At 44.0% G+C, this 27,972-nt stretch overlaps 1 protein-coding gene across 2 annotated transcripts in view; it reads left to right on the top strand.

Annotated features, from left to right (window-relative positions):
* LOC126456967 (rho GTPase-activating protein conundrum) overlaps nucleotides 1–27,972 on the top strand; it is a 235,593-nt gene that overhangs the window by 130,700 nt on the left and 76,921 nt on the right. Inside the window, exon 1 of one of the 2 annotated variants that reach the window (XM_050092905.1) lies at nucleotides 22,055–22,118. The exons of the other annotated variant lie outside the window; for it this stretch is intronic. Within the exon in view, the coding sequence (XP_049948862.1) occupies nucleotides 22,070–22,118 (49 nt within the window). The 5' untranslated portion in view covers nucleotides 22,055–22,069. Of the gene's footprint in view, nucleotides 1–22,054; nucleotides 22,119–27,972 lie in introns of those variants that run through there. 2 annotated transcript variants of the gene reach the window in all.

The following is a 27,972-nucleotide window of genomic DNA, read 5'->3' as shown; positions in this document are numbered from 1 at the left end:
CAAATGAAAAAGTCATTATAGCGTCACAGAGCTAACTGAGAATTGTGATTAGTGGTGATCGGGTTACTAATGACCTCCGCAAATGATAAAACTATACTGAATTGAAAATTTTTCTCATTGTAAACGAGAGTGACAGTTGTATCTATTTACGAGGGATGCCCAGAAAGTAATGCACCGCATTTTTTTCTTCAACAATTCTTTATTGAACATAATGAGAAATACACACACGAAAGAATGGTGTTTTATTTGCACACCTTATTTTTTCAGGTAACCTCCATCCAGTTCTATGGCCTTCCTCCAGCGCGATAGAAGGGTGTATATTTCATATCGGTACCAATACTCCTCCTGGTGGCGGAGCCAGTGCTTCACTGTGTGAATCACCCCATCGTCTTCAAAATGTCTTCCACGAATGGCTTCCTTTAATGGCCCAAAGAAGTCGAAGAGGCGAAGGGGCTAGGTCAGGGCTGTAGGGTAGATGGGGTAACACTGTCCAACCCTGTTTTGCGATATGTTCAGACTTGTGTGGGGCCGAGCGTTATCGTGTTGCAGCAAAACATCTCCTGGGTTGCTGCGCCGGCGAAGTCGCTGGAAGCGCGTCTTGAGTTTTGTTAATGTGTTGACATGTGCTTCTGAATTAATGGTACCGCCTCTTGACATCACATGAATGAGAATCACAACTTCACAGTCCCAGAACATGGTGATCATGACCTCCCCGGCGGAAGCAGTTGCTTTGATATTTTTCATCTGTGGGAGTGGCAATGGCGCCATTCCATCGACTGTCGTTTTGCTTCGGGCTCAAAATGGTGAACCCAGGTTTCATCACCTGTTACAATCCGGGACCAGAAGGCCTCCCCCTCAACTTCAAAAAATTGCAACAAATCAAGACAAATATTTTTATCTGTGTGATTTGTGATCCGCTGTTAGATACGGTGGCAGCCATCTTGCACACACTTTTGAATATCCAAGAGTGCGGATAATTGCATCAACACGTCCTTTGCTGATTGACAGATGCAGCGCCTATTGCAGAGTCGTAATGCGTTTGTCCTCGCGAGTGACAGCTTCAGCTCGCTGCAACATGTCGGGTGTGACAGCCGTGGATGGTATCCCCGAAAACTGCAAATCGAGGAGCTCCGCCGAACCTCCTTCTGATAGCTTCACCCTCCGTGCCCAGCAACTAACCGCACTTCTGTCGACAGCAGATGCTCAGTAGACTGCACAAGCATTTGTGAATATACCTCACAGTTTCTTTCAAATGGTTCAAATGGCTCTGAGCACTATAGTACTTAACATCTGAGGTCATCAGTCCCCTAGAACTTTGAACTACTTAAACCTGACTAACCTAAGGACATCACACACATCCATGCCCGAGGCAGGACTCGAACCTGCAACCGTAGCGGTCGCGCGGTTCCAGACCGAAGTGCCTAGAACCGCTCGGCCACAGCGGCTTGCACAGTTTCTTTCTCTGCAGTGAGAAATTTAATGATGGCACGTTGCTTGTAACGTGCATCACCTACAGACGCCGTTCCGAAACTTTCCTGCAGCTACGCTGTCTGTCAGAAGTGACAGAAACTTGGCGCACTTATTCAGGAGACTTCAGAAATATATACGTAACGTTTCACGTTCATAGCATTGTTTTCGGCTGAGAAAAAAATGCGGTGCATTACTTTCTGGGCAAACCTCGTAAATTACTGCAGATTTGTGACTTTCACATTTGCATCCCATACATGTCATAATTCTGAAATCATCATTATTTATTGTTATTCAAAAATGTCATTCGTAACTCACGTAATACGTAATGCAGCTTAAATCATTGATTCATTCTATAATTTTTGTATTAAATATGAAACCTCCCCTTAGAAAAATTTATGAATTACTGTGCTGGTAAACCCCTTACGTTATTTGATTTTCCAACAGATGAGCAAAACTGAACGTACTCTGACATTTTCCTCTGACATTTTCCTCTTTACTTATTCTGATCATCACTAAACTGACACACACTATTTTTAGCGCAACGCAATCTGACATTCAATAATCTCTACAAAAGAATGGCCCTGACTAACAATAACCTATACCTGTCACGAATCACTTACCTCACAAAAATGTTCGTTACTCGAACTACTGCAATACAGCGAGCACCAATACTGGCAGCTAAATAAAAGCTTCAAACTACTGAAGGCACTAACTACTGATAGGCATACTTTGCTTGAAAGATTTTGATAGAGAACAAACAATGTATTTATCTTAATAATATTCAAAAATCATCATATATATATATATATATATATATATATATATCAGTTCATGATATACAGTTACAAATTTACTCTTTCTGATGGACACACGTCCAGATCATCCGCTCTCAAAATTCTGCCACCTCTCTCCCCACATCCACCACTGCTGGCGGTTCACCAACTGCGTCACGCTACGCGCTGTTCACGTCCAACTGCCCAACACTACAATAGCGAATATTCCAACAATGCCAACCAGCCACAGACTGCACACCGCACAAAAAAATGGTTCAAATGGCTCTGAGCACTATGGGACTCAACTGCTGAGGTCATTAGTCCCCTAGAACTTAGAACTAGTTACACCTAACTAACCTAAGGACATCACAAACATCCATGCCCGAGGCAGGATTCGAACCTGCGACCGTAGCGGTCTTGCGGTTCCAGACTGCAGCGCCTTTAACCGCACGGCCACACACAGCACAGCCAGTGATTTTCATACAGAGCGCTACGTGATGTTGCCAACTTAAAAACCTAAACAGCCTACTTACAAATGTACAGTGCCCGAGAAAAGAAGTGAAGCACTCGGAGGGCTTGGCCGGATGACAATGTAACTTCGTACACACACACACCATCAGCGAGTATGTAAATGATTGTAGAGTTGCATTTGTCTGCACTGTCAGGTAGAACGGCCACCAGAAAGCATTAGCGTTGTTCGTCTTTCGTGTTGTCAGCAAGCATAGTATGGCAATCACAGGCGTGAACAGCTTGAAATGTTGACTGATCACTGTGAAGGGAACGGAGATGCTGCATCTGACAAGAGTTTCAAAGGGGCGTCACTGTGGGTCTTCATTTGGCAGGCTGGTTGAACCACTCCATATTCTGATTAGTGGGGTATTTGGACGTGAGAATGGGACGATGTTGGAGTCCAGGGGATCATGAAGGCAGGCAGACTCGTCGTCAAGGTTCCGATCGACCACATCTGGCCGGCCGGAGTGGCCGAGCGGTTCTAGGCGCTGCAGTCTGGAACCGAGCGACCGCTACGGTCGGAGGTTCGAATCCTGCCTCGGGCATGGATGTGTGTGATGTGCTTAGGTTAGTTAGGTTTAATTAGTTCTAAGTTCTAGGGGACTAATGACCTCAGAAGTTAAGTCCCATAGTGCTCAGAGCCATTTGAGCCATTTGACCACATCTGGCCACCAAAAGGAAGGATCGCCGGGTTGTGCGCCAAGCACATCAGTAAAGCCTCCAGATCTTCACCTGCCATCCGAGAACAACACTGTCTGTCCTCCTGCACCACTGGTCGGAGGCCAGCACCAGACGGACTAGGGAATGTAGGGTTTCTCTTTCGCTTGACACAAATGCCGAGACAATCCCTCTGAAAAGGACTCGGTTGATTTCCTTCCCTTCTTCTCTAGTCCAACCATGTGCTCCGTCGTCGACGGGGCGCAAAACGTTATTTTCCTTATTTCTTGGTTCAGAAAGTAAAAACAATACGAGACATATTTTAGAAAACGATTACCACCACTGAAACTTAGCAGGAATTATTCCTAACGTTTTTTTCTTGCACATGTGTTTGCAGTATTACAGAATTTTTAAAAATATTTACAGAAGCACGAAGAAGTTGAGGGGCTTGTTTACTCAAAGCATGATTATTAGTGTTGCATCAAAACATGATGGTCAACTTTCAGTATGATGCATGAGCGTACCCAGCGAGGGGCTGGGGGGGGGGGGAAGCTGCCCCCCCTCCCCTAGAAGATATTCGCAGTTTTTCACTAGTTTACTGTTTTATTTAATAAGAAATGCTGCATGTTTTCTCGGATTGTACAAGTGCATTCTTGCATTTAAAATGTTTATTAAAAGCAGTGTTTCACTGGTTTACTGCTTCATTTAATAAGAAGTGCTGTATGTTGTCTCGAGTCCTTGTTTCCTGAGACTAGTATGACCTGCCCCCCCACCCCTCTCCCCTAGTTCAGATCCTGGGTACGCCCTTGGTATGATGCATGAACACATCTATCCCCCTCCCACACTCCCTCAGCAATACGCCACAGTCTGGGAATGACTTAATGCTTTAATGATAAACTACAAGCGGCATAATAATTAAATACTGAAAATGTATTTCACCTCCGAATGCTTAACATTACAGTCCAGTTTCCAAATATGGATTCTTCCTCTTCTTCTTAGCGTCGTCCCGTTGTAACAAGGTCCGCTTTTTGGGTCAATACATGCAGTTCCTTACGGTCTAATGCTTCCTGTGTATTTAGGTTTTTTGATCTCAGATATGCGTTTATAGTGTCTAGTCACCGTATTTTGGGTCTTCCACGTTGCCTATGCCCTTCGACGGTGAGATGAGAGACTGAGCTGATGACTGAAGTGGGTGGTGTTCTTATCAAGTGTCCATACCGCCGAAGTTTCCATCCATGTATCTTTTTAGTGATTACAGCCATTCCAGCTACTTGTCGGATCGTTGCAGTCCTATTGCTGATGTGGTCAAGCAGAGAAATGTCTAATGATCTTTCCAGTATCTGCAGTTCCATGATATGTAGCGAGTGCTCAACGTTTCGAGGTGTGCGTCAATAGTCAGTACTGTACAACGTAAAAGATTTTTGATCGCTGATATTTGTTTAATAAATACACCTGCTTTCTGTGGCTTTAATAGTAGCAGTAAAAGACATAAACAATGTCCACGGATGGTGAACTATTATTACGTGCGGATCGCACAGTGACGAAATCATATTCATAGTATTGCAAAGAGGGACAAAATGCTTCAAGACTTTTGGCTAAATGTCTTTCATTCTAACGTTATATTACGAAATTTATTGGTGTTTGTTCTCTTGTGGACGTAATGTGAATTTTGGCATCGTTTTAAACGTTTCTTGGGCGAAACAAAGCAGTCGTCCGCTGATTTATTATCAATATTGGTAACCAAAGTCAACGACTAGTCAGCAGCATTGCCACAAAATGGCGCCAGCTGAAAACAATATAATCTCTGACTCTAGCCTACGATAACGTTAAGTAATTGACATATCTATGGGCAACTTTTACAGCACTGCTCGCTTAGTTTCATCTGCCACGTATGACATCTATCATTGCTCTGGAGGACGGAGGAACGCCGTCGTATGTTTGTCAGCGTTTCGTGAGTGCTATGTAGGTAAGAGAAGCTGTCATCTGTTCGCTGGCAGAGAACTTCCCATACATAAGGCAAGAACTCACGCTACAATTAGCCTGTGCATAGTAGTTAGCAAAAACGTGTATTGTAGGAGATGTGTAAGTCTACTCATAATGCTACACCTAAAGAGTATTACGTAATTATATAAAAAAGAATAGGTGAACGAGTAAAAACGAACGGACCCCAAAAGGGACCGGACAACAGTGAATTAGTTCTCAAAAATGAACGTATTTGCCCATCTCTAGTTTTTACAAGGTAGCTTGAATGGAAGATTGGAAACAGCCAAAGGAGTGTTCTACGGGTACTACAATCCAACGTATTTCATCCTTTCCGTATTCTATTCCACTAATAGGTTGATGACAGTGATTTTCCAAATCAGGTACAGTAACCTGACTTACGGATTTCCTTAGTTTAGTACAGTAGTGCAGACGTTTTAAAGACCTCTTCTCCTGACACTGGGTCAGTGGTTTTCGGCGCTGTTACCTTCCCAATATTTGATCAAATTCCACAGACCTCTACAAAAGCTCATTCCAGTTTCAGTAAAAAAAGTATAGAGTTCCAACAATAAAAGTGTCTGTATATAAGATGTAAAATTCAACTGCGTACCTCATAAAATTCACCACATTTTCCGCCATAACTTAGCTAAAAGTGCACCTCTATATATTTAATTCTTCTGGATATGTTTTGGGATGACATGTGTTGTTTGCCGTAATCCCCTTTTGCACAGGCGAATTCCTTGCCTCGAGCGACTACTCGCGACAATGGAGTCAAGTCTACTGCAGCGCTCCTATACTGAGCCTCGGCTGTCACGAGTTCGACTTCACGTCAGCGCCAAAATCATATACTTTGCGAGAACTGTCCGTTGAGCTGTTTGGCACTTGAACGGCGGAAGTGGGTTTTTTTGCGTAAATATTCGAATTTAGTACCAGAATGTAGGAACAAGGGTGGACAATACAATTTACAAATAGCCAAAGCAAAATTCATAGTCGATTGTCTTGACGGAGATCGTACGGTAAGTTCACTGCAATCGTGAGGATTGAAAGGATAGGAAATGAGTCGTCTAAACGTTTCAAAACATCTAAATTTATCTTATCATGAAAATACATGCCAGCCGGCCGCTGAAACCGAGCGGTTCTAGGCGCTCAGTCCGGAACCGCGCTGCTGCTACGGTCGTAGGTTCGAATCCCGCCTCGGGCATGGATGTGTGTGATGTCCTTAGGTTAGTTAAGTTTACGTAGTTCTAAGTCTAGGGGACTAATGACCTCAGATGCTTAAGTCCCATAGTGGTCAGACCCATTTGAACAATTTTTGAAATACATGCCAAATTTTAGTAGGGAGAAAATAGCCTCTTTTACTTCATCCATTGTATATTGTATCTACCTAATGGACAAAGATCAAGTATGTTGTTTATGTGCCTACACTTTCCGTTATGTTTTATTATTAATACGTTTAATATGTCCTAGATGTTTCACTCTCTCTATATCCACCACATCACTATTCCCAAATAACAAATATGGAAAGCAAAAGAGTGCATTGCAAACATCACATCGGGAAATCCAACTCTTTTTTTCATACTAAATTTCCTCGTATATTTGCACGTTTAACATAACCTGTAGCCCTTTGACTTACACGTACAGTAATCTTGAGTAAACTTAATAATTTTACATATGTGAACTGAACTGTTGAAATGTATTCAAATTTTATAATTAGTAGTTTAAGTTCGTGAGCAATAAAAAAATGTGGTAGCAAAGAGAATCGAACTCAGGCCAACAAACTGCCAATCAGTGTACTTGAAAACTGTGCTATAGCACCAATACATCACGTAAGACTCAACCACCCCTCACACTCTACTCCTAAATCCTTAAAGAGCTTTTCACCTTTTCCTACGGCCTACTCGGGCCAAATATTCCAGGAACCTAACATGAGCGCCTGCTTGCTTCTACCAATAAAGTGTGAGCCAAATCAGTGGTCCTTGTCCCATTCCCTTCCCTTGTTAGATTTATATTTGGAGTAGGTCTACCCAACCCTTTAACTCTCACATTCTCCTCCAAAGATCTGTTGGAACAGTGCCTCTTTAGCATATCGTCTACAGAATTCGCCATGTTGCTTACACAGTACTTCACAAGCTCTTACAGAGAAAAGCACCCAATGTGCGGACAGGGGTGATGTCACATCAGAGCATGCGCAGTCTAAAAGCGCGTTTTACATGAGCGACTTTCTGGTCAAAATCAGCTACTCGAAGAGCGTGCGCCTCTCGCACATGCGTGTAAATGAACACCCAACGTCGCGAGTGTATTTATGACGTCAATGATCTACAGACCGTGCCGAGTGTGGAGTTCTTAATTTCCGAGTATGCTGCACACTGCGCAGGCGCGTAAACAAGGGACAAGGGACTACGGCGGCGCCTGCTAACATTCGGCAGTTAACCTGTTCTAGCCGATCTCACTCCTGTTATATGAATGAATTTTGTTCCTTCGCATTGTATTAATCTTTACGGTATTGCTCACTGACACATTGAAAATGTGGCACGGGTTCATGGTATTTTTCCCACTAGTGTTCTCCTACACGACAGACATAATATCTGAAAACGAAAGGGTATTTATGTTTTACAGAGAGAAAACCTACACTATGAAGAAAATGTTCTCGGGTTTCCAACCGCGTCGATTGCTTAAATCTACACGAGCTTTCGGCCAAGCACTCCTTGGCCATTGTCAAGCGTTATGACTGCCAGTGGGATGTTGGTGCGCCCTTATATACGCTAGCTGCCGGCTGTGACGTCACTGGTGCCCGTGACATTGCCATATATGGGCATGTTTTGAGTCGACGTTCGACGTGCCCCCTTCAACCGCGCGATCGCTGGATCCCACGCAGCGCTGAGCTGCAAGCCACCGTCTCTATTCAGGGTGTTTGCGGTAATTTTTATTTCAATAGTTTCCTTTATGACACTGTCCCAGAAGCCGTTAGTGGGAGCGACCACAGAGGTACCGTCAAATTTTATGTGGCGACTGTTTTCTAACGCATACTCAGCTAACGCAGATTTCTCTGGATAGCGTAGGCAATAATACCTCTCATGTTCTTTCCTGCGTTGTTCCACAGTGCGCACTGTTTGTCCGATGTACTTCTGGCCTCACTCACAAGGTATTTCGTAGACTCCAGGTGTTCTGAGATCTAGTGCGTCTTTAACTGGTCTCAGTAATTGATGGATTTTCGTTGGAGGCCTGAAGATTGATTTGATCTTGTGTCTTTTCAACAGGCGGCTATCTTGCCCGACACTGACAAGGGGAGGCCGCCAATTGTGAAATTCAGATTCGATTCATACTGCGCATAATAAAAGCTCATGGCCAGAGGTGTACTGTGGCAAAGCACCAAGATGCACTTCTCAGCCGTTGTCGAGAAAATCGACAGTTAAAAGAAACCGTTGCGGTGAAATACCCTCTACGATTAATACTTTTCTGCAGCGGTAAGCGCTCGGGTTCGTAATCCGAAGGTCGCCGGATCGAATCTCGTGCCATGCAACGTTTTTTTTTTAGTATTTGTTTTTTGTAATTCAAATATATATATATATATATATATATATATATATATATATAGTTCCCGGCAATCAGTTGCAACAATTATGCATATAATAAGTTGTTGAAAGTCGTTTGTCGTGGAAAAACTGGCGACTTCGAACATCATTATGTTTTCCGCCAACAAAGTTGTATTTCACAAATGTTATTAATTGTCTTCATAATGTTAACCACGTATAGTTAACGGAAGACGTAGAAACGATATTCCGAAACGAATACGTATAGCGTAAGTCAAACGTTCGAATTAGAATAGAGACCCCACGAACACAAATTTGCTGTGGCAGGTATGAAACATAAACTACGTTACTCGCTCGTTACACTTGAAGGACAGATGTTGAATGGGCCGAAACGAGCCGCCGCATAACAGCGTAGTTGCCTGCTAACTTCGAAAGAAGGTAGATGCGGTCCCTAGCGCAACTTATAACATCGTCGAAAATCAGTGCTGACGGGAGAGCTTTGGTACACCCTGTTAAACAAACGGATAAATGGAGGCGCCGGCCGGAGTGGCCGTGCAGTTCTGGGCGCTACAGTCTGGAGCCGAACGACCGCTACGGTCGCAGGTTCGAATCCTGCCTCGGGCATGGATGTGTGTGATGTCCTTAGGTTAGTTAGGTTTAATTAGTTCTAAGTTCTAGGTGACTTATGACCTCAGAAGTTAAGTCGCACAGTGCTCAGAGCCATTTTTTGATAAATGGAGGCGGTACAATTGGAGAGCGATCCGCCTTCACCAACATGCATAAGCAATTCATTAATAGTATATATATATATATATATATATATATATATATATATATATATATATATGAATTACAAAAAACTAATAATAAAAAAATTGCATGGCGCGAGTTTCGATCCGGCGACCTTTGGATTACCAACCCGAGATCTTACCGCTGCGCCACGACGCTTTAGGAAGCTGTTCATCGTAGATAGTATTTCACCGCAACGGTTTCTTTTAACTGTCGATTTTCTCGACAACGGCTGAGAAGTGCATCTTGGTGCTTTGCCACATGACACCTCTGGCCATGAGCTTTTATTATGCGCAGTATGAATCGAATCTGAATTTCACAATTGGCGGCCTCCCCTTGTGAGCCACAGAATGGCAGCAAAGCAAGTTTCTTTTCCTGCTCCGTCGGTGGTCTTATTCTGATATTTCCCAGAAATCACTTCTTTCACTTGATGGGAGCTGTAGCTGTTATTCCGGAAAACCTTGCGTAGGTGGCTCAATTCATGTGTAGTTGTAAGCAACTGACGCGGTTGGAAACCCGAGAACATTTTATTCAATGTTATCGCCGCGAGACTCTGCATTCAAACCTACACTATGCATAAACAAGAACACAAATAAATGTGTTTTAATGAAGATTATTTCAGCAATGATAAAGTGAAGATTACTTAACTAAAAAATGATTTTCGAAGTCATTTGGCACTTAGCAAAAAAATCAAGATAGAAAGATAGGTAAAAATTCTTCCAGTTCTCTAGAGTGTAGAGAATTTACCACACGACCTTTGACCAGAATATATGCTATGAATTTTTCTTTGTTCATTAACAAACCGAATTATCATTGCTTCTTTCTACTCTTTATTGCTATATTTCGATATTTTCGTAGCAATGATAGTCCCCCATAACCTCACTTTCACCGTTCATACGGCAGGCTGTACAGCAGACAGCTATCACTGCGCACGCAGCTTCGGCGCTGACGCGCAAACGAAAACGGCTGCTCCAGACAGATGATACTCACTACAGGAGTAAGATGCCAGGGACGCTGCAGTAGACTCACTTGTCACGGGTAGTCGAATGAGAAATGAAAGTCGATCGCGTAAAGGGGCTTAAAACAGAAAGCTGTATCCCTCGTCTGAGACAGTGGGAAAAGCGCTACAAAACATGTTTTCGCCCATTTAGTTTTCAAACCAGCACGCATTCGAATAGAAATGGCCTAATTTTGGGGGCCCGCATCTCGTGGTCGTGCGGTAGCGTTCTCGCTTCCCACGCCCGGGTTCCCGGGTTCGATTCCCGGCGGGGTCAGGGATTTTCTCTGCCTCGTGATGGCTGGGTGTTGTGTGCTGTCCTTAGGTTAGTTAGGTTTAAGTAGTTCTAAGTTCTAGGGGACTGATGACCATCGCTGTTAAGTCCCATAGTGCTCAGAGCCATTTGAACCAATTAATTTTGGGGTGACTTCCGGCTTGCGTTCGAAGTGAAATGGCGTAATTTTAGGGCGGTATTTACAGTGTGCGCACATTATGACATGATTACTGGAAGCCGCTCTTTGTTTTCCTTCTTTCTTCTCACTAGCGAAACAGTTTTCATTAACATCCCATTACCCATTTTGCATAGTGTAGGCTTTCCCTTCGTAAAACAAAAAAAAAAAAAGAAGTCTCCATCGCGTTTTCAGATCTTTATTCGTTAGCAGCAGTGACATCCTAACTTCTACGTATTTCGCCGCCACCAGCAGCCATCTACATCTACATTCATACTCCGCAAGCACCTGACGGTGTGTGGCGGAGGGTACTTTGAGTGCCTCTATCGGTTCTCCCTTCTATTTCAGTCTCGTATTGTTCGTGGAGAGAAAGATTGTCGGTATGCCTCTGTGTGGGCTCTAATCTCTCTGATTTTATCCTCATGGAATCTTCGCGAGATTACGTAGGAGGGAGCAATATACTGCTTGACTCCTCGATGAAGGTATGTTCTCGAAACCTCAACAAAACCCCGTACCGAGCTACTGAGCGTCTCTCCTGCAGAGTCTTCCACTGGAGTGTATCTATCATCTCCATAACGCTTTCGTGGTTACTAAATGATCCTGTAACGAAGCGCGCTGCTCTCCGTTGGATCTTCTGTATCACTTCTGTCAACCCTATCTGGTACGGATCCCACACTGGAGAGCAATATTCAAGCAGTGGGCGAACAAGTGTACTGTAACCTACTTCCTTTGTTTTCGGATTGCATTTCCTTAGGATTCTTCCAATGAATCTCAGTCTGGCATCTGCTTTACCGACGATCAACTTTATGTGATCATTCCATTTTAAATCACTCCTAATGCCTACTCCCAGATAATTTATGGAATTAACTGCTTCCAGTTGCTGACCTGCTATATTGTAACTAAATGATAAAGGATCTTTCTTTCTATATATTCGCCGCACATTACACTTGTCTACACTGAGATTCAATTGCCATTCCCTGCACCATGCGTCAATTCGTTGCAGATCCTCCCGCATTTCAGTGCAATTTCCCATTGTTACAACTTCTCGATATACTACAGCATCATCCGCAAAAAGCCTCAGTGAACTTCCGGTGTTATTCACAAGGTCATTTATGTATATTGTGAACAGCAACGGTCCTACGACACTCCCCTGCGGCGCACATGAAATCACTCTTACTTCGGAAGACTTCTCACCATTGAGAATGAGATGCTGGTTATGGTTACGGTCTCAGAAAAGGGGCGAAAACGGTTGCTAACGAATAAAAATCTAAAAACGCGATCGAGACTGTTTTTATTTGATTTTTAGCATTTTATATCGACCGCTGTTTTGCTCCAATTGTCGGAATGCTCTCTAAAATTTTATTTTCCTTTGTCCGTGAGTCGTAAAACATAAACACTTTTTTACTTCAGATATTTCATGCTCTCTCATGGGAGAACACTAGAGGGTAAAAAAACGAGGCTCTCGTGTGGTGTTTGCAGTGTGTCACGAAAACAAACCAAACAGGAAATAAAGATTAGAAAGTCATAAAAACATAAAAGCCGTTATCGTGGAAGCTCGTCGGGAATAGGTATAATAATAAATAATAATAGTTTCGGGCTGCTCACTGGCTTGCAATTGGACGTCTGACGCCTCTCGCCGACTTGTGTGTCCCTAACCTACCCCAGTTATCCAAGAGGGATAGGGGACCTACAGTTTAACGTGGAATCCGAACCATGTGCCGTTTCTGGCGACTGTTAACATCGCTGAGACGTGAAGGCTAGGTTAAAAACGTAGACTGCGAAATCCGAGGTCCGACCAGCATTCGATTCCGCGACCACCTAGTTTCCAGTCAAGTGCCTTACCTCTACTCCCCGAGGCCCGACAGAGACAACCCCTTATCTTAGGATATTAGCAGACGACGCTCTTCCTTCGCATGTGTGTTTTACTGCATACTCGAGAACTCCTCACTCGGCACAGTCAATTAATCATTGACGTTATTTTCGCACTTGCCATGCGGTTGGCTCCTGTATTTCATGTAGTCACACGACGCACACCCACAACCAGTGATCGCTTTTGACCAGACAGTAGCTCATGGTAAAACAGGATTTGCGCTTTACGTATTATACCCCCCTTCCCGCCCTGAATGAATCTTGCGGTTGCCACCAGTAATTATTCGCCATACAATTACAGTCTCTGAAAATTCGTTAGTGAAAGTGAAGTGGAAGTGGAAATGAATCTCTAAATGACCTCGACACTGTAAGACATTTCAACAGAATTACAAACATGACTTCATTAAGTGGCAGCTACCGAAGGTTCATCAATCCCTTACCAATGTTTTACTGATTTATTCAAATAGATTTGGTTTCACTTTACACAGAAATGAAAAATCTGATCGGTAACTGATGCAAGCGCTTCTTACGAAACTGTTCTCTGGGATCGTGCATTCTTGTCTAGTGTGTCATGTGAAATGTTTACCAAGAGTGCTTGTTACTCACGCGACAGCACCTCGAAGCTCGCCAAGAATGGTATGCCCTATCTGTTCCACGTTCTCGGGAAAGGTATTGTTATTCTGCAGCCAGGTTTTCCTGTTTGCGTTCTATGCAAATGGGCTTTCCTACTGCCTTTAGCACACAAGAGAAGACCGCTTCACCGTTTTCGAGATGGTCGTTCTCAGACGCCGTGCAGTAACAATCTGTCCTTTGTCAAAGTTGCTAATGGCAGTAGATTTCCCCATTTTCGGCCCGTATCGTCCTATTATGTTACCCCATTCGTCTTTGCTAATATGTTGTTGTTGTTGTTGCGGTCTTCAGTCCTGAGACTGGTTTGATGCAGCTCTCCATGCTACTCTATCCTGTGCAAGCTTCTTAATTTCCCAGTACCTACTGCAGCCTACATCCTTCTGAATCTGCTTAGTGTACTCATCTCTTGGTCTCCCTCTACGATTTTTACCCTCCACGCTGCCCTCCAGTACTAAATTGGTGATCCCTTGATGCCTCAGAACATGTCCTACCAACCGATCCCTTCTTCTAGTCAAGTTGTGCCACAAACTCCTCTTCTCCCCAGTTCTATTCAATACCTCCTCATTAGTTGTGTGATCTATCCATCTAATCTTCAGCATTCTTCTGTAGCACCACATTTCGAAAGCTTCTATTCTCTTCTTGTCCAAACTATTTATCGTCCACGTTTCACTTCTTCAGAAACGCTTTCCTTGCCATTGCCGGTCTACATTTTATATCCTCTCTACTTCGACCATCATCATTTATTTTGCTCCCCAAATAGCAAAACTCATTTACTACTTTAACTGTCTCATTTCCTAATCTAATTTCCTCAGCATCACCCGACTTGATTCGACTACATTCCATTATCCTTATTTTACTTTTGTTGATGATCATCTTATACCCTCCTTTCAAGACACTGTCCATTCCGTTCAACTGCTCTTCCAAGTCCTTTATTGTTTCTGACAGAATTACAATGTCATCGGCGAACCTCAAAGTTTTTATTTCTTCTCCATGGATTTTATTACCTACTCCGAACTTTACTTTTGTTTCCTTTACTGCTTGCTCATTATACAGATTGAATAGCATCGGGGAGAGGCTACAACCCTGTCTCATTCCCTTCGCAACCACTGCTTCTCTTTCATGTCCCTCGACTCTTATAACTGCCATCTGCTTTCTGTACAAATCGTAAATTGCCTTTCGCTTCCGATATTTTACCCCTGCCACCTTCAGAATTTGAAAGAGGGTATTCCAGTCAACATTGTCAAAAGCTTTCACTAAGTCTACAAATGCTAGAAACGTAGGTTTGCCTTTCCTTAATCTTTCTTCTAAGATAAGTCGTAGGGTCAGTATTGCCTCACGTGTTCCAACATTTCTACGCAATCCAGACTGATCTTCCCCGAGGTTGGCTTCTACTAGTTTTTCCATTTGTCTGTAAAGAATTCGCGTTAGTATTTTACAGCTGTGACTTATTAAACTGATAGTTTGGTAATTTTCACATCTGTCAACACCTGCTTTCTTTGGGGTTGGAATTATTATATTCTTCTTGAAGTCTGAGGGAATTTCGCCTGTCTCATACATCTTGCTCACCAGATGGTAGAGTTTTGTGAGGACTGGCTCTCCCAAGGCTGTCAGTAGTTCTAATGGAATGTTGTCTACTCCCTGGGCCTTTTTTCGACTTTGGTCTTTCAGTGCACTGTCAAACTCTTCACGCAGTATCATATCTCCCATTTCATCTTCATCTACATCCTCTTCCATTTCCATAATATTGTCCTCAAGAACATGGCCCCTGTATAGACGCTCTATATACTCCTTCCACCTTCCTGCTTTCCCTTCTTTGCTTAGAACTGGGTTTCCATCTGATCCGCTAATATATTGTCCTTAAAATGTCACGCACCCTTAAGGCCACTATTCGGCATTCAGTCTCACGGTGGATAGTGGTCGTGACGAAATAGAAATTTACAGTTCTCATCTGCATACGGGCTTTGCATTAACTGCAACGGCGACAACAGAAGATTTGTGCCGGACCAGTACTCGAACACAGATGCTCCAGTTCTCTGAAATGGTTGCTTTAACCGCCTCGGCCATACGAGCACGCCTCCCCTCCAGCCAAAATTCTCAAACGCCTTCCACTTGTTAACATCCTGGATCCATGGCGTCCTGGAGTCTGCGCCACACTCGAAGCCTACCATCAGCTCTTAGGCCACCGTCTTCCAGTCGACTATGGTCATGAGACCTGGAGAGGCGTTTCACGCTATGTCGTGCTTTTAGCAAAGGCACTCGCGTCGGTCATCTACTGCCACAGCCCATAGACGCCAAATTTCGCCGCACGGTCCTAACGGATATGTTCGTCGTACGTCCCACATTGATTTCTGCGGTTGTTTCACGCATTGTCGCTTGTTTGTTGGCACTGACAACTCTACACAAACGCCACTGCTTGCGGTCGTTAATTGAAGACAGTCGACCCCTGCATTGTCCATGGCGAGAGATAATGCACTTTCTTGACACTGTGGATCTCGGAATATTGAATTTCCTAACGGTTCCGGAATGGAATGTCTCATGCATCTAGCTACAACTACCATACCGCGTTAAAAGTCTGTTAATTCCCGTCTTGCGGTCACAACCACCTTTTCAGATACATCACCTGAGTACAAATGACTGCTCCGCCAACGCACTGCCCTTTTGTACCATGTTTACGAAACACTACCGCCCTCTACATCTGTACATATCGCTATACCATAAATTTTCTCACTTCAGTGTGTGACACGACGATGGATTACCATTTTACCTGCTTCCACCACAAACTTGTTGCAGAACAGGAGAATTTTTTGTTTTTTGTACATCAACCAGAGTGACATATAGCAAGGACAGTAGTACGACATGCCTCGGAGGACTGTGGTTTCCCCATCACTGTTTAACAACTGCCCGAAGGAAAGAAGACGTTCACCTAAGACGACTTCTGAAGCAAATATCTTAGAAACCGTTGTAGAGACGCTCTCTGAAACTCTAGAAAACGGTGCTGTCTTATGAAAGAAGTATCGTCTGACAGCAACCTCGTCTAAAACGCAGATTGGTGCTCTCCATCTTAAGAAAAGACATGCCGGGATCTGAAGTTTACGTGTGAAGGAACTCTCTCTGTACCACTGTTAGTTTAAACTGAGGTCTGACTTAAAGAAATCATGTCTGTTAGTGGGAATCCGACGGGAAAACGTGGGGATTACGACCAGTCACTATGTAGACAAATGGTTCAAATGGCTCTGAGCACTATGGGACTTAAAATCTATGGTCATCAGTCCCCTAGAACTTAGAACTACTTAAACCTAACTAACCTAAGGACACCACACAACACCCAGTCATCACGACTATGTAGACATCTACTCTCACTCCGGGTTCAGCGTGGACGACATCATGCCCCACAAAAAGGGTAACAGTGAGTCTCAGCCTGCCGGCCGCTGTGACCGAGCGGTTTTAGGCGCTACAGTCTGGAACCGCGCGACCGCTGCGGTCGCAGGTTCGAATCCCGCCGCGGCCATGCATGTGTGTGATGTCCTTAGGTTAGTTAGCTTTAAGTAGTCCTAAGTTCTAGGGGGCTGATCATCTCAGATGTCAAGTCCCATAGTGCTCAGAGCCATTTGAACCATTTTGAGTCTCAGCCATATTGTCACAGGCTGCCTAGATCATTTACCACTGGACAAAATTGTACTGTTCGTCAGAAAATAGCTGTCTGTAGACAAAAGATCAAGGTACTGACAACTCCACACCACCTCTCGTTTGGATATCAACCAATATGTCATCACCTCAAGCAAGGCCACTTGAGAACTTGCAAAGACATCGCAACAAGCTAGAGTTCAAAACTGCTGAAGTAGGTCTCATACCCCTAGTCAGTGGATGATAACAGGACGAGAAGCTTCCTCTCAGACGCATAAAGGATTGGGCGATCCGAAGCCCTTTAGCACACTGTGCTCCACCACAGACCACTTGCGACAATGTAGTTTGTATCCTCCCACATGGATGACGGAGATGAAACTCTTTGCCGTAACACCACAGGCATCCTAAGTTGGTTTCGGTCGAAGAACGACGTGTACTGTAAAAAAAGTGGTTGAAATGGCTCTAAGCACTATGGGACGTAATATCTGAGGTCATCAGTCCCCTAGACTTGGAACTACTTAAACCTACCTAACCTAAGGACACCATACACAGCCATGCCCGAGGCAGGATTCGAACCTGCAGCCGTAGCAGCATCGCGGTTCCGGACTGAAGGGCATAGAACCGCTCAAGTGTACTGTAATTCTGTCTAATTTTCTTTTTATTGATGTCAGATAGTACGTGATTTAATTAGTGTCTTAACTTGCTTTTGGAGCAGTAAATGACAGCGCAGCAAACCCTCACTAATTCTGACTTCACTAATTCGCGGCAGTTCGGACTAATTTTTCCTATCGCGAACCGAACATCTTTTGTGCCAAGCTCATTTATTGTAAAATGTTGAACGTGTCCCCTCTCCTTTCCATTTGCTTCACACTTATGCGATAAGGTGTAGCGTGGGTATCATTGTTGGTCACAGTCTCACGCAACGAAGTCGAAACCGGCTCAGTTCGCTTGCTGAAACCTACAGGCGAACTGTCTTCCATATCTGTCATCGCTTAAAAGTGTATTAAAGTGTGGTACAGTACACTACACTAACGAAGAGTATAACATATAGATCGTCAAGCTTAGAAGATAAAATGAGAGTGCTTGATACAATACAAGCCGGTGCTCCTGCCCAGAATGTTAGGACAGAGATCGGCATTGCTAAATCGACTTTTTACATCATTAAGATAAATCGCAGTAAAACTTTTCAGGTAAAGCAAGACTAACTAGTCAGAAAACGAAACAATCCTCCATCGGAGTTTTCATAGGAGGAGTAGAACCGCAGATTGAAGCGAAAAGTGAAACGTCCCCTTATAAAAATTATACAGGACAGTGCTTAACCTGACATACAATATTTTTAGCGCAACGCAATCTGACTTTCAAAAATCCCTACAAAAGAATGGCCTTGACTAACATTAACCTATACGTTTCACAAATCACTTACCTCATCAAAATCTTCGTTACTCGAACTACTGCAATACAGCGAGCGCCACTACTGCCAGCTAAATAAAAGATTCAAACTACGGAAGGCACTAACTACTGATAGGCATAGTTAGCAAATGAAAGATTTTAATAGAGAACAAACAATGTATTTACCTTAATAGTGTTGAAAAATCATAATATACATAGGAGTTCATGACATCCAGTCTTAAAAATTTCAAAACTCCGCCATTTCTCTCCCCACACCCACCACTGCTGGCGGCTCACCTCCAACTGCGCAACGCTACGTGCTGTTCACATCCAGCTGCCGCTGCCCAACACTACAATGGCAGACAACAATGCAAACTAGCCACAGACTGCACACAGCACAGCCAGTGATTTTCATACAGAGCGCTACGTAACATTGTCAATAAGAAAACATAAACAGCCTACTTACATAGCCCCCATGCTCCCCACAAAAAATTTTACAAATTGTTTTGGGCAGTGGCCAATAATGATTTGATAAAATTTTTCATAATTACAATAACAAAGATATCAAATGCACACACTTATTGATACAATGTTGGTCAAAAACTAAAATTTTTTCACAGTCCATAAAGACAGTCCTGATCATTCATCACAGTAAAATTGCAGTGTTTTTCTCAAAGTCTGAGCAGTAAAAGAAAATGCACACGGAAGTAGTGGATTTCCATGCAGTCTTGAAGAAGTAGTGTTGTCCTTCCAACGGAAAGACAGAGCTGACTCTCGACATGCAGACAAGTAATGGGTCACAACAGAGCAAACCCACAGCAGAGTCATTCGAAGTTTTGAAGAATATTGGTAGGCAGGTCATCACAGAGTAAACCCACTATAGTCCTGGTAGAGATTACGGTATTGGTGGGCCACCAGAGGTGCAGACCCACTTCAGTCCTGGTAGAAATTGTGGTATTGGTGGGCCACCAGAAGTGCAGACCCACTGTAGTCCTTGTAGAAATAATGGTACTGGTGAGTCAGCAAAGGTGTAGACCCACTGTAGTCCTTGTAGAAATAATGGTATTGGTGGGTCATCAAAGATGCAGACCCACTGTAGTCCTTGTAGAGATGGCCAGCAACCATCTGTTGCGACTGTGCAGGTGCACAATCACAATCAAAGAATCTTGCGGACAATATAGCAAGTCCATAAACCACCACTTGTGCACTCATAAAATTTCTGGAATTGCTCTGTGATGACCTACCTACCAATATTCTTCAAAACGTCGAATGACTCTGCTGTGGGTTTGCTCTGTTGTGGCCCATTACCCGTCAGCATGTCAAGAGTCAGCACTGTCTTTCCGTTGAAAGGACAACACTACTTCTTCAAGACTGCATGGAAATGCACTACTTCCATGCGCATTGTCTTTTACTGCTCAGACTTTGAGAAAAGAAACGGCAGTTTTACTGTGATGAGTGATCAGGACTGTCTTTATGGACTGTGAGAAAATTTTTGCTTTTAGCCAACATTGTATTAATAAGTGTGTGCATTTGATATCTTTCTTACTGTAATTATGAAATTTTTTTTCAAATCTGTATTGGCCAGTGCCCAAAACAATTTGTAAAATTTTTTGTGGGGAGCATGGGGGCTATGTAAGTAGGCTGTTTATGTTTTCTTATTGGCAACGTTACGTAGCGCTCTGTATGAAAACCACTGGCTGTGCTGTGTGCAGTCTGCTGCTAGTTTGCATTGTTGTCTGCCATTGTAGTGTTGGGCAGCTGGATGTGAACAGCGCGTAGCGTTGCGCAGTTGGAGGTGAGCCGCCAGCAGTGATGGATGTGGGGAGAGAGACGGCGGAGTTTTGAAATTTGTAAGACTGTCATGAACTGCTATATATAATATGACTATTAAGGTAAATACATTGTTTGTTCTCTATTAAAATCTTTCATTTGCTAACTATGCCTATCAGTAGTTAGTGCCTTCCGTAGTTTGAATCTTTTATTTAGCTGGCAGTAGTGGCGCTCGCTGTATTGCAGTAGTTCGAGTAACGAAGATTTTGGTGAGGTAAGTGATTTGTGAAACGTATAGGTTAATGTTAGTCAGGGCCATTCTTTTGTAGGGATTTTTGAAAGTCAGATTGCGTTGCGCTAAAAATATTGTATGTCAGGTTAAGCACAGTCCTGTATAATTTTTGTAAGGAGACGTTTCAAAAGTTTTTGGTTGGTTGATTCAAGGGAGGTCATCGGTCCCATCGGATTAGGGAACGATGGGGAACAAAGTCGGCCGTGCACTTTCAATTGAACCCTTCCGGCATTTGCCTATAGCGATTTAGGGAAATCAAGCGGAAAACCTAAATCAGGATGGCTGGATGCGGATTTGAACCTTCGTGCTCCAGCATGGGAGTCCAGAGTGCTAACCACTGCGCCACCTCGCTCAGTACAAGTTTTTGCAGATGAATTGGGCCAAATAGGTTTGGAAGCTAGTACATGGGGGCTGAAGAGATTCCGTAACCGGCACAATATCTCTAACAGAAACGTGAGTTATATTATTAATTATAAATTCAGTAAATATTTCTATAATTCAGACCTTTCAGTAATTCGATTGGGACTTGCCCCAATTAATATGAACTAGTGAGGTTTGGCTTTACTTGATGAGAGAGGTGTAACAGTCGAAACGAGTCATAGATAAATAAAAATCTTGTGGCTACCACTAACACTGTGGTACTTTCAATTACATCTGCATCGGCAGTCCCCACAACACGGCCTATAATAGGTGAAATAGCTCTTACAGTGCTCTAGACACCAGCTTCGTATTCGGAACAACAGATACGCCAGTCGCTTCTCGCTGATCCTTAGGTAAGTTTTCTAAACTGGCCTAAATCACTCCCGGTGGATACGGGGATCGTATCTTCAACAACAACAATAACATACTTGTCAAACTGCATTAGTGCCTAGTCTCTAATGATCTAAATATGCACTCGTCGTATACTTCAACCTCCATCCTACTTCTTGGTGACTGAGCAGCACGAGCCGGAATAAAGGGCTGACGGTTGAACTGTGGAGTGCCAGGAAGCCAGAATACTTGTCCAAAGCACGTAGCTACAGAGAAAAGGGGAAGTGAGTCCTAATTTTCTTTTCACATTTCACGGGTGACTAGCAGCTAAACGTGTCACGTTTCCTGCCACCCGCTTTAAACCTGCAAGATAACGCCACTCTCAGGCGACCTTTGTGAAACATTCTCGAGATAATATGGAAATGGGTGCCTGGGCGATAGTGCAACCAGTTTTTGACTTTGTGTAGACCTTGGTCGTTGTTGGGCATTGTGTACGGCCTCACTTTTCAGTGCGCTAGCCTCGCAACAACGTGTAAGGATGAGGCTTTGTTCCCTTGAAAGCCACAAGCGCATTTCTCTAGCGAAACAGTATGGCATTAGCGTTACTCCGCTCCAGTCTTGGACTTTGTGGACAAAGAGGTGAGTCCGGTTTGATATTAATCGCTATATCTTAACCGTTCCGTGCGATTTCGGTAAGATATGCTGCTGTTTTAAGTCCGCGGGACTTTTAGGGACTGTTGGTCACACGCAGCGGTTTTTTGTTTGTTTGTTTTAACAGTATAAAGGTGATTCACTAAAGTTGTTAACTCAGATATTTCCGGAACCGTTTAACGTATTTTATTTCAATTTTCCCCCAGATGAATTGTAAGAAAGTCCTTTTCAAGTGACGCGTAGTTCCTTGTCATAACAATATTGATTAAAGAGATATTATCATTTTAATTTCGTGAAATAAAATTTTGGTAATTAGCTAGTATCGTAGTTTTGAAAGAGATGAATTCGACACTGAGTCACTCCCCAAATTCCGGTAAGAATATTTTGAGAAATTTCTCTTGTTCTCAATATCAAAGTGATTGGTGCCTTATACGAAGTTCGTGATTTCATACCGTAACAAACTGCTTTTAATTAGAGTCAGACCTCCATTCATGCATCAAACAACTGATGAATGTCAGTTTAAGTAATTTCAGAAGTAGACGTGCATATGTTAAATAGTTTTAAATCTCATACTTAGCGATTTTTATGTTTTCCTCGATGTCTTCTTCGGAGTGTGATTGCTGCCTCAAGTTTTTCCTTTACGAAGAGACCCGTAACTTACAAAATCGTGATCGTTCAAACGGTAAATTCAACTACAAAGTAATAATAGTTCATCCTTTTTAGCCTCTATTTTTTCAAACACTCAAATAACTGGTCCACAATACAATTTCTATCTGCTCACGTGAGCTATAAAATTTCAGACGTTCACTACGACTTCATAAACGTGTCCGACTTTATCAACCGACTCGATAAGCCTCCTTCTTAAAACTATTCTTCGCGCCATGCGAGAAAGATCACAGATTTTACAACTGTAGTCAAAGAATCTTTTCATTACATTGCTGACAGTGAAAGTATTTATCTCAATTATACACCAATTTCTCACCAAATATCGCAAAATTCAATGAAAATATTTACATAGTTATGTTTCTGGTCAATTAATTTTAAAAATTATTCTAATTATATCGAATAAATACAGCATTTCACAAATATAACATTTACATATAAATAGTTTTACAAAAGGATACTGGTTTTTAGAAATTTACTCGCTGGTATCAAAGGCTTCACATTATGTGTTAGGCTTGACTACTTCGTAATACTCAAATAAGAAAATCGCCGTGCCGAAATGAGAAGCGAACGAATTATTTACAGAATTAATCTTTCAACATGCATCGGAATGTTTGCTGTTCAGTAACTCCTTGCAGATAGTAAATGTGTTCCTGACCGGAGCTCAAATCCAGAACCATATCTTTTCCCAGGCAATGCTCCTACCAACTGAGCTATCCCGGTACAACTCGTAACTCGTCCTCCACCTGCTTTTCAAACGAGATAGGCGATCGTACGCACACCTTTCTGGACTATCTGTACTGGAAGAAAGGAATATTAGTCCAGCGAGGTATATGTGGGGAGCTTTTGGAAAGCAGGAGAGACAGATACTGGCGAAGTTAAGCTGTGAGGGTAAGTTGTGAGTCGTGCCTGGGTGTCTCAGTCGGTAAGAGAAATAATTGCCCGTGGAAGGGAGGAGTCCAGATTGCAGTCCCAGTCCAGTACACACTTTTAATCTGCTAGGAAGTTTCAGAAAGGAATGTTGATTCACCGCGATACTACTATAAAATGGGCAAATGAAACGTGCAGTTCTCAGTTCCATCTGTCCCCTGTTTCGAATGTGAAATTTGTCTCACTCAGCTGTATCATACGAGATACAGTAGTAACACTCTTTGCTGTTGCTTAGTACACGTGTCCATCACCGCCAAGGAAAATTGTGTGGATAGAACTTGGCGACACTCCTCGCTAGACATACACAGATGAACCAGAATATTAAGACCACCTGCTTAATAGCTTGTTTGTCCGTCTTTTGAAGGAAATACATCACTGATTCTGCGTATCAGGGATCCGCTAGTTCATTAGTAGGTTTTTGGAGGTAAGTGGCACTAGATGTCTACGCACAGGTCCTGTAATGCGCGTACATAACCGGCCACTGATTTGCGTACGTGGTGATGGCGCCCGATAGCGACCCAGATGGGCTCCAAAGGATTTACATCAGGCGAATTTGGTCGCCGAGGCATCAACGTGAGTTCACTATACTGCTCCTCAAACCACTTTAGCACGGTTCTGGCTCCGAGACACGAACAATTATGCTGATGAGAGATGACATAGACGTCGGGGAAGACATCAAGCATGAAGGGATGTTGGAAGTTCGCAGCGAATTTGGTCGCCGAGGCATCAACGTGAGTTCACTATACTGCTCCTCAAACCACTTTAGCACGGTTCTGGCTCCGAGACACGGACAATTATGCTGATGAGAGATGACATAGACGTCGGGGAAGACATCAAGCATGAAGGGATGTTGGAAGTTCGCAGCTGTGAGCGTGTCTTCGATTACTACCGCAGGTCCCACGCAAGCGCAGGAGAATGTCTCCCATGCCATAATAGAGCTCGCACCAGCCAGCATCAGTGGCGCGCTGCTCTTTGGAGCCCCCGGCCTCCTCGATGACGGCGTTTATGGAGGCGACCATCTACCCAGCGTATCAAAAATTTGATCCACCCGAAGAGCCGACACGTTTCGATTGATCGACGGTCGAATCCCGGTGGTCCCGTGCCCACTGCAATTGTGATTGACGATGTTGTTGGGACAACACGTGAACGCATTGCGCCCTTTCGGCAGAGATGCCACAGATCACCATCTGTCCTACTGTACAGAGCAGACGAGCTTCTGTGAAGAGTCGTGAACGTCCAACCATTTAGCGCCTAGTGGTAAGCTTAAGTTGCTACATTCCATCGCGAAGGTGCAATGTTATCGAAGTTGTGAAATATTTCTCACAGCCAAAACCATGCTGCGTCAAAGTGACCTGAAAAAAATCTCAAATTATTTTGTAATGTTCGTAATTAATACTTACGAATGTATAAAATTTCAGTATGCTTGCACTACAGTATTAAAACGAAAAATAATGTATCAATACACATTTGTTACAAGACAGAACATGATAATATTCTTACTGATGTAAGAAAAACCTAAGATACACAGTTTTTGTTTCAGATTAAATTGCAGTCATTTAATACTTTAACATAACTATTGTTGCGGCCACATGTAGTAAGTGTTGCTTCACGCAGTGGAGAATGGCAAAACAGAGGCACGCCACCGACCAAGGCGTTGCGAAGTAGGCGAGCACAGATAGCTTTGCTGACAGCAGCAGTCTACCAACAGGCTGACGCAAGGACGCACATAGACCGAGTGCCGAGCGAATCCTGGAGAGTGCTGAGGAAGGGGAAGTGAGGCCAGCACGCTAAGTTATGCTGCAATATACTGCAGGAGTAATAACAAACAGCTACCACCGAGGATAAAAAACGTCCTCCAGCCGGATATAAATTGTGGAGTGCAGGCAGCAACAGACAGAAGCCATTAGGAAGCAGTTCGGTCCTGAGGACGGATGTGGTCCGTGTCCGAATGTTCAAGCTTCGTAGGTGACGACTCCAGAAGTCTGTTCCAGCTCGCAGGAGTCATCCGTTCGCCGCCAGATGTCAACTTCAGCTCTGGAGGTCGGCCTGAGTTCGGTCGGCACCATGGCTGACTAACCATAGCGATAACTTCCAGCAGGACCGGCCGCAGCGCGATCTTGGTCACAGGCGCCGCCTGGGACTGACGCCCGGACTTCACGGCAACCCGGCCCCATGGCGCGTGGTCCGTCCATGACGGGACCTCGCGGACATCGCGACTGACGGCTTCCCAGCCGCTGGTGCAGCAGGCGTCGACAGCTGATCTCACGGAGACGCGGCTCCATGGGCGTACCACGTACTGGGACGCCGAGCGGCGACGAGTTCATCTCAGCCACAGGGCATCCTGGCTTCAGCGGAGCACTGGTGGCCTGAGGCTCCCGAGTACGATCAGCGGCGCACGTTGCGCGCATTGTCGGAGAATCTACACAGCAGCAGCCAGGCAGAGGGATCTGCAGGGCTGGGCGGCAACGACGAGGGAGAAATTGTAAAGAAAGTTCAATAAATAAGTGTAAAACTCCACGCCGTCTCAGTCTTTGGCGCAGCCACTGTGTCTGCTGCTAACAAGTGATGTAGAAGTCGTAACACTTCATTTTTCTGCTCATCTACAGTATTCCTTTTTCAATGTCCATCGAAGACTGAAGACAAAACACGAGTAAAGAAACACCTATGATTGCAATAATTACAGTTCATAGCAAACGATCATCTCAATATGCACTGTCCGATCAAAAGTACCTGAACACCCGTATGTAATGCAGAATTGACCATGAGATGTCAGGAAAGACCTACATGTCATTATAAAATGAGGCAGAATTACTGTGTTGTCAGCAGAGAAGCAACTACAGCAGCATGAATCGGTCAGAAGTGTCAATTTGTCTTTGAATGTCACCTGAGTAACAGGGATATTTCAGCGCTTCTAAAGCCGCCCAACTGCTGGTCATGTGATTGTGAAATGGAATCGTGAAGGAACACCCACAGCTGAACCAATGCCGGCCAGACCTCACGTACTGACGGACCGCGTTCGCCGAGTGTTGCGGAGGGTGATCGTAAAAAAATCGCATGGAATCGGCGGAAGGAGCCTCTCGTGAGTTCCAAAGTGCCACCAGCAGTCCAGCTAGTCAATGACTGTGCGTAGGGAGTTAAAAGAATGGGACACATTGGTCGAACAGCTCCTCATCAGCCACACACTTCTGTAGTCACTGCTAAGGGGCGCTTGACGAGGTCATTGGATGACTGAATGATTTGGAGTGATGCCTCACGCTGTACCCTGTGGCAAACCGATGTAAGGGTTTTGGTTTGGCGAATACCTGTGGATCTTTACTGCCATGTTTAATGCCAACAGTGAAGTACGGAGGAGACAGTGTTACGATATGGGGGTGTTTTTCGTGGTTAAGTTGTGGTCCCTTTATTGCGCTTAAGGAAACGCTAAATGAGAAAGGATATGAACACATTTTAAGGCAATGTGTACTGCGGACAGCAGAGGAACACTCTGGAGACTATGACTGTTTGTGTCACCCTCTCATACGGCAGCATCTGTGAGGAAGTGGCTTAGGGACAATGACATTCCTGAAATGGAGTGGCCTGTCCGGAGTCACGAGCTGGACCCCATGGAACGCCTTTGGGATGAGTTGGAAATTACACTTCCCTGCAGAACCCCAGTATTCAACACTGCCACCTTCTCTGATTTCGGCCCTTGAAAAGATTGGGCTGCCATTCCTCAACAGACAATCAGACACCTCACAGAAAGTGTCTCCATCACAGTTCAAGCCGCCATGAAGGCTAATGGTAGACGTATCCCATATTAAAATGCACTAATAGGTGTACGGATGCTTTCGATCAAATAATACACTATGTGATCAAAAGTATCCGGACACCTGGCTGAAAATGACTTATTAGTTCGTGGCGTCCTCCATCGGTAATTCTGGAATTCAGTATGGTGTTGGCCCACCCTTCACCTTGATGACAGCCTCCACTCTCGCAGGACGACGGTTCAATCCCGTCTCCAGCCATCCTGATTTAGGTTTTCCGTGATTTCCCTAAATCGCTTCAGGCAAATGCCGGGATGGTTCCTTTGAAAGGGCACGGCCGATTTCCTTCCCCATCCTTCCCTCACCTGAGCTTGCGCTCCGTCTCTAATGACCTCGTTGTCGACGGGACGTTAAACACTAATCTCCTCCTCCTCCTCCTCCTCCTCCTTCTCCACTCTCGCAGGCATACGTTCAGTCACGTGCTGGAAGATTTCTTGGGGAATGGC

This window comes from Schistocerca serialis, chromosome 2, assembly GCF_023864345.2.
Source record: "Schistocerca serialis cubense isolate TAMUIC-IGC-003099 chromosome 2, iqSchSeri2.2, whole genome shotgun sequence".
NCBI lineage: Eukaryota > Metazoa > Arthropoda > Insecta > Orthoptera > Acrididae > Schistocerca > Schistocerca serialis.
This window is presented reverse-complemented; position numbering and strand designations above follow the sequence as displayed.